The 12,527-nt window shown below is 43.3% G+C and overlaps 1 protein-coding gene across 1 annotated transcript in view; it reads left to right on the top strand.

The window, feature by feature from the left end:
• The window catches only part of mgat5 (alpha-1,6-mannosylglycoprotein 6-beta-N-acetylglucosaminyltransferase), a gene marked incomplete at both ends in the record, with an annotated part of 195,562 nt that extends 184,178 nt beyond the window's left edge, over nt 1-11,384 (top strand). The window contains 3 exons of the mRNA XM_080720798.1: nt 2,660-2,734; nt 4,757-4,914; nt 11,180-11,384. Coding sequence (XP_080576924.1) covers nt 2,660-2,734; nt 4,757-4,914; nt 11,180-11,384 — 438 coding nt within the window. The remainder of the gene's footprint in view (nt 1-2,659; nt 2,735-4,756; nt 4,915-11,179) is intronic.
• Nucleotides 11,385-12,527: the final 1,143 nt, after the last annotated feature.

Genomic DNA, 12,527 nt, shown 5'->3' with positions numbered 1-12,527 from the left:
CACACACACACACATACTCACACGTACGTGCACGCCCGCACGCAGACATAACCCACATTCACTTGCATTAACCCATTTAGGCCTAGAATTATTGAATGCTTTAACCAGTGGAAAAATAGCAGATATACAAGCTCACAGCGCGGCACCGAGTGCCACGCTGCGGGCTTGTAGATCTGCTATTTTTGTGCAAATCTTTGAATATATGTATTTTCAAAGCAAACGTCTGTAACTCAAATTTTGCTTCTGGGTGGTCCCTGGAACTAAATATTTTGAGATGGGGGGTCTGTGGCCAAATACATATAATTTTGGGGGTCCTTCACATGAAAAGGTTTGAGCACCACTGACTCTCAAGAACAGACTAACTGAGCTCCAGTTAAGTGAAAAGGACCTTTTCTTTGACGATGGCTGGCCAGATTGCTGACATAGAAACACAGGGTTTTTCAAAAAACCTTAGAAGGATTCAAAAGACACTTATAGAATCGGGTCAAAATTCTAATTTTCACGGTTTTTCAAAAATAGCAGATCCTACAAGCTCACACGAGTGCCGCGCTGTGAGCGCACTCGGTGTACCCGTTCTAAATGGTTTAATGTGACACGCTCACACACACACACACACACACACACACACACACACACACACACACACACACACACACACACACACACACTTGTGCACTCACTCTCACACACACACATCCCTCCTCCTCCTCCTCATGCAACGATGTTCTGGAAAGCGCCAGTCAGAATCAGCCCATCAACAATGGACTTTGTTGTTCGTCCGCCGCGTTTGAAGTCCCTCCGCTAATGAGAATGTCTTTTTGAAGAGGCCTGGTTTGGACATCACTGCTGATGGGAGAGAGACAGAGAGAGAGCAGTAGGAGGGGGTTATCTCTCTCTTCACCCTCTGGGGCAATCTTTCATCCCTGCTAGCCCGAAGTACCAGAACCCACTATGTTATGCAAAGAATGTCTAATGGCATGACGCCAGATCATTTTAACCACTTAAACCAGGGTTCTTCAACGTTTTCAGTCCAAGGACCCCTTAGTTGAGAGAGAGAGATGAAGCGGGGACCCCCACCACCTTATCATAGATTCCGTAAATTATAGTTTCATCGTTTGACAGCACAATCATCAGTGTATTTTGGATTCATGTCAATTTGTGTTTTCAGATATTTAACCACTTAAGCCGTCATTGACCTTTCACTCTGTACTTGGTCTGCGTTTTTTCAACTCTACACCAAACCTCTTTGCCAAAAATAGCCGATCTACAAGCTTGTAGATCTGCTATTTTTGGCTACAGTTCTCAGAATATGGACACTAGGGTTCATATTATTTCAAAACACAAAAAATAATCACAAAAGGACTAGGCATACAATACTAAATGGAAGAGGGTAGGCGAAATGAAGGTTGCCACATTAATGTTATCGGTTAACAAACACGGTTCAGAAGCTCTAACTAACATTAGAAGAATCTAATAAAGGTATAAATAGTTAGTGGTAGAAGCATTGTGATTAGAAAACACATAGCGGAGTTTAGGAAAGAAATGTGTAATTTGTTAACTTGTCATATTAAAACGTGTTACTTATAAATGTGTAATATTAGTTGTAAAAGCATTATATTAATTTCTTTGTTCCTCGTAACAGCATTATTACATTCAGCCTCAACACTGGTTATTAGACAGTTGAATGCATGTCACATGGACTTGATAGACACAGATATAATATGTGAAGCAGGTAAAGTGAGGAATCCACACATGCAGGCACACATACTGACTCGCACTCGTCTTAACAATGTGGCAGGGTGAACCTTTGGTTAGCTTGATAATGTACAGGGTTCCCACGGTCATGAAATTCCTGGAAATATTTTGAAATTAGAAAAATATTTTTCCAGTACTGGAAAAGTTTGGGAATTTATTAAGGGTCCTGGAAGGTCCTGGAAAAAATAGCTACGCATTGTCTTTGGTTATTGATTTTGTTAATACCTCTGAAATGACAAATTAAACATGGGCCAAATTGTCAAATATTAGAGGCAGAAATTGTGAAAATAGCCGATCTACATGCTCACAACGCCTCGCGTTGCGAGGCGTTGTGAGCATGTAGATCTGCTATTTTCACAATAGCACTGTGTTGTGCAAAATTCCTCAACTCTTAGTGCTTGTCAGGGTGCAGTTAAAACATGATTATTTTGGGGGTCACAGCCTGAAAAGGTTGAGAACCACTGCCATACACCAGAGCCCTAGAATGGAGAGTTGCGTCACTCCCGTTCACTTCATGGGGCCAGGTCTTCTACGCACACATCTATTGGCGTATAGTGACAAACGGCCAACCGGAAGTTTACAAAATGCATTGAAGTCTATGAGGTGTAAAGTGACAATGAAACACGTGACCAGCGCTGTTTCTGACCCCGCGGTGACACCACTCTCTGATTATACTGCTCTGCCATACACTACCTGTCTTTGGGCATTGCGCATAGGAGTAAGCGACCTGTTATTGAGCTGAATTATTGTTATATAGTCCTGGAAATTGGGTTAAATATTCTGGAAAAGTTTTGGAAATTAATTGGTAAAAATGTGTGGGAACCCTGAATGTATCTTCTCTGACAGAACGTTGTTAAGAGTTTTCACTATAAACCCTGATTCCCTGCATGTGCGTGTTTTACAGATTGAACCCTACCTGCCCTATGAGTTCACCTGTGAGGGGATGCTGCAGAGAGTGAATGCCTTCATTGAGAACCAGGTATCAACTCCGTCTTTTGTCTTGTAATGCCATTCTGGGACACGGCGTGTGTTGTGTCAGTCTTAAACACTCTTATGTCATGTTATATTATATAATAGTGTTTTTGTTGTATAATCTCGTGTCATTTCAAGTTCTCCCATGTCATTGCTGTCGGGAGAAACCTGATATCACCACATTTTTACTTTGTTTTATGTTTTTTTTTTCTTCCTGTAAATGGTACAGTAGCCCTACTTCATACATACAGGGGCATACTCATCACACACTACAGGATAATCTTATGAAATAATCTTATCAGATTATCTTAAACATGTGCACACTCCATGAGTTTAAACAACTACAGGTTTCTATTCAGATCTGCAGGGTTTTTCCGAACGCAGCACTTCCTCATCATTTTATCTCACGACGTGATCACATACAGACAGCAGCAGCAGTGACTAGCAGATTTAAATAATGAACATTTTATTTGCGGTGGTGATGAACGGTTGGTATATGTCTGAGAAGACACGTTATAGACGGTGTTCTTCCCACATATATACCAGCTTCGGCTGTCCCAACGCACCACAGGTTGTTTGGACAAGGGCATTCACCAAATATTCGAATATTCGAATATCAAAGTCACTATTCGACGTTGTTCACCGAAGTCGAATATTCGCTTATTTTTATTTATTTCTCTTTAAAACATATATAGTTTATAAAGCTTGGCTAGATAGGAAGTCATAAGAATGAGTTGTCAATGCCCCTGGTGGATGAATTTGTTAATGCTCTATACCATGGGTTCTCAAACCTTTTTAGGCCGCGACCCCCAAAATAAACATATTTGAACTGGGGACCCCCACCCCGACAAGCACTTGAATTGTAGGTATTACATTTAATGTGACTCGGTTCTGCAGATAAATATTGTGAAAATAGCAGATCTACATTGTGAACATGTAGATCTGCTATTTTCACAAGGTTCGCCTCTTGCTTACTTAATATTTGACGGTCCTGTCGAATATTCGACTATTCTAATACTTTGAGGTCGAATAATTTGAATACTAAAAATCACTTTTCGTGAATGCCCTAGTTTGGATCGGTCTCCGTGCCAAAAGTCCAGCTCGCTCACATCACGTCTGTCTGCTCGTAGACTGTCTTTCTCTTGGTCACGAGCATCTCCCGCTCTGCCGTTCCACTCGGGCAGTAGCGATCCAAATAAATAGTAAACATGTGTTTGAAAACTTTCAGGGCGGCCCTGAGTGTCCTGTGAGCAACTCTCAACACTCACTTTTAATGGATAATCATGCCTGAGATTCGCCCCCGATCTAGGCTGGGGTACAGCACTGACCCCCAATACTCGGAAGGGTTGTTTCTGCCCCCAAATTACCCCGATTAACTTGTAGTCTGAGTCTGAGCTTTAAAGGACAACTTAGTTTTTTTACAACAAGGGTTCATATTTTAGATTGTATTTTAAGAATATAAAAGATGAGAGTTAAAATGTTTTCATTTACTCCTTTCTATCGTTTTAGAGATTTTAATTATTTAGATTTCAGTGGCTGAGGGCATGCGTACAAGTGGCTAAATATGTATTTTTATTCAGAATAAGCCCATTCCCAAGATGCACTGCAATCTTTCATGGACAGATGTGACTTTTGGGGTTACTGTAAATAGCAATAGAGAAATTGCAGGCTTATTGTGTCTAAAAAGACATATTTAGCCACTTGTACACATGCCCCCATGCGTGCCCCACGTTTTAGCATGCTAAATGTGCTAAAATTATAGAATGACGTAAATGAAAACATTTCAACACTCACATTTTCTTTTCTCTAATTACAATCTAAAATATGAACCCCTGTTGTAAAAAAAACAAAGTTGTCCTTTAAGTGTCACACAAAAGTACCAAAAATAGCTACGTGCTTTGAGCTTGTAGATCAGCTATTTTTGCTACTTTTGAACTTTGAATCTTGAATCCTGAGTATCAATTCTGGACATAATGAGGTCTCCTCTCCACGCGACGATATAATACCGTGTCCCGTTTGTGTCACGCAGGACTTCTGTCACGGCCAGGTGATGTGGCCTCCTCTCAGCGCTCTGCAGGTGAAGCTGGCGGAGCCGGGCCGCTCCTGTAAGCAGGTTTGCCAGGAGGCCCAGCTCATCTGTGAGCCCTCTTACTTCCAGCACCTCAACAAGGACAAGGACCTGGCCAGGTACACAGAGAAACACAGCCTCACAACCAGGGACGTGCTGGCCATTGGGGAAGAGCGGGACAACTCCCGAACGGCCGGTTCATTCCCGGCCGGTCCAGGCCGGCCATTAGGAAAACATTTAAAATAGAATGTCGGCCTTCGTTCCATTTTGGGGGCTGGGTGGCCAACAAAGTAAATCGTCACTGTCGGGCAGAAACTTCGTATCTCCCAAGTTTCAAATTTGTACATTTTTTCGCAAAGCAAAGCCCTGCTTCATCATACAAGGCTGTCGCACTAAAGTAGTGAAAACAGCAGATCTACAAGCACACAACGCCTCGCGGTGTGCTTGTAGATCGTCTGTTGTAAATAATTTTTAAAATGGTTTTGGACATACAAGGTTTCCACCCGACAATGACGAAATATAACTCATGTAATTGGCCCACTGGCTTGTCACTTGTCATGATCTGAAATGGCAAATCTTTGAGTAGCAGCAGCGCTATAGAGAGAGATCTCTCTCTATAGCACGCAATGAGGGCCTCTCCAACTCTTTTTCCTGGGCTGAATCAGGGGCCCAGCACGTCCCTGCTCACAACACATACAGTATATTATAGGGTGACCACTATTCCCCCAGGGCAAATATGGGACAAGATAACTTTTCTTTTTTCCACATTTCTGCGCGTTCTGTGAAATTCTCAGGGGCTTCGCAGTTACAGTAATAGGAGACAGTCAGACACACACTTCCTCTTCATGTCAGGGCCCGCCTGGGTAGTGGCAAGAATAGGACAGGAGTCCTCTTCCTCCAGCTGTCCCTGTTAGGGCCAGACCCATATATATCGGTTGGACCGAAATATCAGACATTACTTTTTGACGACGTCGGAATCGACAATTATGCGTCCGATGTGTGCCAACTTGTAACCACTTTCAACCTGTCGGCCCTAATTTGGGCATTATAGTTGAAACATTTTGAAGAAAGATATAATAAAGTCAAGCTACGTTTTTCAAATTGATTCGAACATTTTGAACTTTGTGACAAAATATCGGTAGTGTCATGTAATATCGCTAAGGTCTTGGACTCTCCAAAATCGGGATTAGCCGGCAGCCTTCAGTGATTGGCAGAGCGGAGCAGGGGGACCGTTGCTTTGCAACCTCTTAATGCAGGGGTCTTCAACGTTTTCAGGCCAAGGACCCCTTTAGTTGAGAGAGAGATGAAGCAGGGACCCCCACAACCTTTTCATAGATTCCATATAGTTGTTTCATCGTTTGACAGCACGATCGTCAGTGTATTTTGGATGGATGTCAATTTGTGTTTTCAGATATTTAACCACTTGAACCGTCAATACTTAATAAACTTAAACTTTCACTCTGTACTTAGTCTGCTCCCATCTACACCAAACCTCTTTGCCGAAAATAGACGATCTGCAATTGTAGATTGGCTGTTTTTGGCTAAAGTTCTCAGTTCTCAGAATATGTTCAAAAAGTGTTTAATATAAAAAAGGGGAACATTTTTTTTCACACACTCACACAGCACATCCTACACATCCACATACTGCTTACGGGGCCAGCAAGCACATGTTGTGCATGGTCCTGAGGCTGCCACCATACATCAAAGGCCATGCCCAGCATGGGGGTAAACCAGCCATCTACTGCAGAGGTCTTCAACAGGGGGTCCTCAGAGTTACTACAGGGGGTTCCTCCAAATCTTCCAATCCTTTTTATATTAACAACTTGTCTTGAACCCTAGTGTCCATATTCTGAGAACTGTTGCGCTGGGCGTCCCCCAGCGCAACACCGGTCGCCTTGGAAAAAAAGGAAGTGCTGATCAAATAGAATCCATTTTCTGATACTGTGTCGCCTATTTAGAGTAAAAGGTTAAGTTTATTGACGGTATTGACAGTTCAAGTGGTTAAATATCTCAAGACACAAATTGACATAAATCCAAAATACACTGATTGTGCTGTCAAACAATGAAACTATAGGGAATCTATTAACAGATTGTGGGGGTCCCTGCTTCATCTCTCTCTCAACTAAGGGGTCCTTGGCCTGAAAACTCTGAAGACCACTGGTCTACTGAATTCTCTGCTTTGGTCACAAGGCTCCACATCTCTGAGCCGTAGAGTAGTACTGACTCATATTTCACTCACACACACACACACACACACACACACACACACACACACACACACACACACACACACACACACACACACACACACACTCAATCACACATGCACACGCACACACACCACAGTAGAAGGCACTATTCAAGAAGATAAGCCTTCTTTCAAACCAGACTGGGCACCTAATGATGTGAGATTAGTGCTGATATACGCGTATGAGCATATCACACACGCGTGTTTGCACCTGCTGCAGAGACACCTCAAAAAGGTCTGTAATTCATTATTTCTGGTCACCCTAGACTACCCGTAAAGCAGGGTTCCCCAATAGGCGGCCTGCGGGCCATATGCGGCCCGTGGGGGGCTACTGTCTGGCCCCCACCAACCCCAGTAATAATGGTGGTATAAGAGCAGCAACAACACTAGTATATCATTGTTGTCGGGTGGAAACCTTCTATCTCCAAATGTGTACGTTCTTTCGCAAAGTAAAGCCCTGCTTCATCATACAAGGCCGTCGCACAAAAGTAGTGAAAACAGCAGATCTACAAGCACACCGCGAGGCGTTGTGTGCTTGTAGATCGTCTGTTTTCACTAGTTTAAATCATTTTTAAAATGATAAATGCAAAACAAACGGTTTTGGACATACAAGATTTTCACTCGACAACGACGATATCTGAACTGTCGCTGGAGTAGTGGGAACGCCACCGTCGCCCCCTGCAATGCTGTGGCCCTCGGCTTGGTGCCTTAGACATTATTCGGCCCTTGGGGAAAACTAATTGGGGAACCCTGCCCTAGACCGCCCGTAATGGATACACATAATCGCTCATGTTACATTTATACTCGCACATGCACACGTGTCAGACGCACACTCGTCAAGTGAGATTGACGGGAGAACTCACAAGGGACAGACAGTTGGCAACACAAACACACTTGCTACGGATACTAATTATTATTACACGGCTTGGTTGAATGCTTGATTCTGATTGGTCAAGCGATGAAATCAGCGGTGAATTATAGGTGAATAATGACCGCTGCGCTCTATGATGCACCGCTGCCTAATCGAAGGCTCAGAGCACCTGCTGCGCTCAGGCTGCGCTGCGTGAATTCAGTGTCCAACATGTCAGCCATGTAAACAAACACACAGCGACATTTACAGTATTTTCTGGACTATAAGGCGCACCTGACTATAAGGCGCACTGTCAATGAATGGTCTATTTTCAAACTGTTTTCATATACAAGGCGCACCTGACTATAAGGCGCACATAATAGACGCTACCGTTGCGTTATGCATCCAACAGATGGAGCTGTGCTAAAGGGAATGTCAATGTCAATGAATGATCCATATATAAGGCGCACTGGACTATAAGGCGCACTGTCGTTTTTTGAGAAAATCAAAGGCTTTTAAGTGCGCCTTATAGTCCGGAAAATACGGTACAACTAAATGTTGCTCCCAAGAATGTTTTTAAAAATATTTGAGGCGAGAAATAGACGACGTAGTGTCAGAAAATGGATTCTATTTGATCAGCACTTCCTTGTTTTCCAAGGCGACCCGTGTTGTGCTGGGGGAAGCCCAGCGCAACACTTTCAGCGGTCTGTAAACAAGGAAATACTTTGTTTTGTTTTTAGTTTTTAGTCAAATTATTAATTGTATTGTGTAGCCGATGTAATAAGTGCTATCCTCTGGGATTGTAAGCCTGTTGTGTCCATATTAACCCATAATGACCAAGCAGCAAGGCGTTATCACATACATATTACTCCCTACATTTCACCTATGATTTAGACCAGGGCTACTCGACTTGGCTCAGGGGCCACTCAACAAAATACCAAAAGTCCAAGGGCCGCAAGCAAAAAATTAGTAAATTACAGTTCTATTTTGGACGTTTAGACAATGATTTTGTAACTCACTACATGAGTAGTCTAAAAGTTAAGGAAACACACAGAAAACAGACACATCTCCATCTATAAGGCCAATCCTCATTGAACAAAAAGATTGGCATGGAATGATGAAATGATGAAGTTTCTTCTTTTGGAATAAGCAAAATAGCAAGAAACAAAAAAGTATTGTATAAAACAAGACAAATCAGTTTCCTAGTGGTTTTGGAGAAAAAAATGAAAAATGACATCAGATATTATTTGTCCAGACTGAAAGTAAGACAAAATATATATTTATTGGTATGACCATGACGGGCCGCATTGACATGCTGCAGGTTGAATAGCGCTGTTCTAGACTCAGAAAAGTAAGCAATCATTCGATGATGATGATGAAACACTCTCTCCTCAAATGCTTCTGTGCATTTCCATGTACAGTAAACCCAGGCACAATCACTTTATCAATTATTATACACACTCACAGCAATATGATAATACTAGATCTAGTCTACTCTGGACACTCTATCACACAAGTCAATTCAGCACATGTTTTTAACCTCACTCTAACAGTAAAAGTAACTAAATGATTCTCATTTGTTTTAACAGATACTGGTGACTTTAAAAATATAAATTTAACCTCTAGCCAGTAGAGGGCACCACAATTTAACTTAAGTATTTTGTATTTATACGTTTATGTTTTTACATAAAAAGCCACGCAGTACCAAGATATCACCACAAGATGGCACTGCTGGTTATGATCCCAGAGGGGACCTGGCTTATTACTGATGCTGAACACATCTTCCTGACATTAGCATGTGTGTCTGAGTGTGTGCAGTCCTGCTGCATACCACACCACAGAATCTGTGAGACATAATGTTTAACTGTAAGTTATGAAAAACAGTGAGTGAATGTGTGTGCATGTATGTATATCTGAAAATAGCAGATCTACATTCTCACAACGCCACAACGCCTCACAACTAGGGATGGTCCGATCAGGTTTTTTGGAACCGATCAGCGAGCACCGATCACAAAAGTTTGATCACCCGATACCGATCAATCACCGATCCGATCAAGTTATTATTTATATTTTCTAAATGTTAATGTTTTAACTTTAATTCATTAATTCACTCATGAATTCATTTATATTTGCCTTGTAGTTATTTACCAGCATTACTATGTATTTATTATCATAGCAGTAACTAATTATTCCTCGCTTCAGCACTGTGGAAATCAATACCCCAAAATGGCCTCAAGTGGGCATACTGAACGGCTGGTTGATCGGATGCACCGATCCGATCGGATCAGTGAATTTACCTTTTTATCTAAACCACCGATTATCGCCGATCACGCTTTGATCGGCCCGATCCGATCCATTGCCGATTGATCGGTAACATCTCTACTCACAACGCAAGTCGTTGTGAGCATGTGGATCGGTTATTTTCACAATGTTTGCCTCTTGCTTACTTAATATTTGACAGTTTGGCCAGTTTGGTATTAGGAAGTCTTGAAAGTCCTTAAATTGTCACTTTATAAATGTGCAGATATCCTTATACTGTGTGTTGGTTTGTTTACCATTGAGCGAGATTGAAAAAAATGACATTAAGCTAATCATCTGGGGAGCAGTGGAGACCCCACAAGATAATCTGGGGACCCGACCCCAAGTTTGAAGAACCACTGCGTCATGTTTCTCTTGGCTCCTCCCATACACTGTTGTTTTTGACAGCAAATTCTGATTTAGTTTTAGTCATAGTCTTTTGAATAACATGTATCTTAGTTATAGTCATAATTTAGTCACCTGAAAAGTTTTAGTTTTAGTCTAATTTTAGTTGACTGAATATCATAAGATTTTAGACGACTAAATCTACAGTTGATTTAGTCAACTAAAATGTATTTTGGCAGGCCTTGATGGCATCATAATGACTGATTTTACACTTGGTTGCGTGCTGAAAATAGCAGATCTACAAGCTCACAACGCGTCGCACCGCGACACCGGAGAGCAACCAGACATAAAATGACTCTCTTCTCCACCAGTCCCTCCACAACATTTTAGTCTAGTTTTTATTTTGTTGACGAAATTGTCAATATATTTTAGTCATCACAGCTTAGTTTTTATTTCGTTTTTATTTAGTTTTCGTCAGTGAAAAAAACACAGTCGACAAACATTTTTCGTCATTGTTTTAGTCGACAAAATCAAGACTCCTCCCATAACCCCTCTCTCTCTCTCTCTCTCTCTCTCTCTCTCTCTCTCTCTCTCTCTCTCTCTCTCTCTCTCTCTCTCTCTCTCTCTCTCTCTCTCTCTCCAGGTTCGGTGTGGACTGCCAGACGGTGGAGTCCAGCGCCGACACGCTGGTCCCGGCCTACAGCGAGCCGCGGCGCCACTGCATCTTCCAGTCGGACCTGCTGCTGTTCAGCTGCGCCGGGGCGCACACGTCGCTGAAGCGCATCTGTCCCTGCCGAAACTACATGAAGGGCCAGGTGGCCCTCTGCAGGGGCAAGGGCTGCCTATAGCACCACGACGGCAGGCTGGCTGGCTGGCAGGCGGGTCGCGCTAAGGGGCGTCGTAGGGGGGTCAAGGCGGGTGTCAGAGGCGGAGCCAGAGGAGGCGCTGCTGCTGCTGCTGCCGCCGAGAGGCGGGACGAGATGTAGCTAGCGGCGCTCAGCGGGACTCGACACAAGCGCCTTGTTTTTTTTCGAGGGTCGGTTGAGAGTTGAAAGAAAGCACACGTGCACACACAGGTACTTGGTGTGCACGTAGACCGCCCCACGCAGGGGTGTCACAAGAGGGGGGGGGGGGGGGAGTGGGACTGAGTTACTAGGGCCCAAGGTGGAGGGGCCTTAATTATTTTATACTTTAGCTATTGAAAAATAGTGAGCTTGTAGATCTGCTATTTTTGAAAAGTCATGAAAATGTGTGCAAATCTTTGAATATATGTATTTTTTAAGCGAAGATTTGTAACTCAAATTTTGCTTCTGGGGGGTCCCTGGAACTAAATATTTTGAGATGGGGCGTCCGTGGCCAAATACATATAATTTTGGGGGTCCTTCACATGAAAAGGTTTGAGCACCACTTGACAAAGAAAATCATGATTTTTCAAAAAATAGCAGACCTACAAGCTCGCAAGCCGTGAGCTTGAGACATCTGCTGTTTTTCAATAGTTAAAGCACAAAACAATGCGTACTAAATGCGTCCCCGGTCCAAATGGGTTAAACCCCCTCCTCCCCCTATGAAGGAACATTGATGGGGGGGCCCGGCCCGCAGTGAATCCTTGTACCCAGGGCCCAGGATTTGGTGTCGACGCCCCTGTCCCCCCACCCACCCCCTGCCAAAGCACCCGAGGGCCAGTCTAGCCAGCGCCTCCACCATTAACATTGTACATCCATCTGCATCCAGCTGAACTGAACCCCGGGGAGGTTTAGGAGCTGCTGCCATGATGCTTAGACACAGGCCAGGCACAGTTGCATTTAGGTGACTTTCTCTTCGTTTTGGGGTTTGGGGGGGGGGGAGATGGTTCCCCTCTCTCTCCGCTGACACTGCAACGGCGCCTGCAAGAACTGAACCCAGGACCCCGGCCGGCAGCAATGCACGCACAGACTTTAGTGGACTAGTTAGTGGTGCAACTCGGAATTACTTGAATCACAAGGACAGGACAA

The sequence above is a fragment of the Nannobrachium achirus genome (genome assembly GCF_963921795.1).
Source record: "Nannobrachium achirus genome assembly, chromosome: 24".
In the NCBI taxonomy this organism is placed as follows: Eukaryota; Metazoa; Chordata; class Actinopteri; order Myctophiformes; family Myctophidae; genus Nannobrachium; species Nannobrachium achirus.
This window is presented reverse-complemented; position numbering and strand designations above follow the sequence as displayed.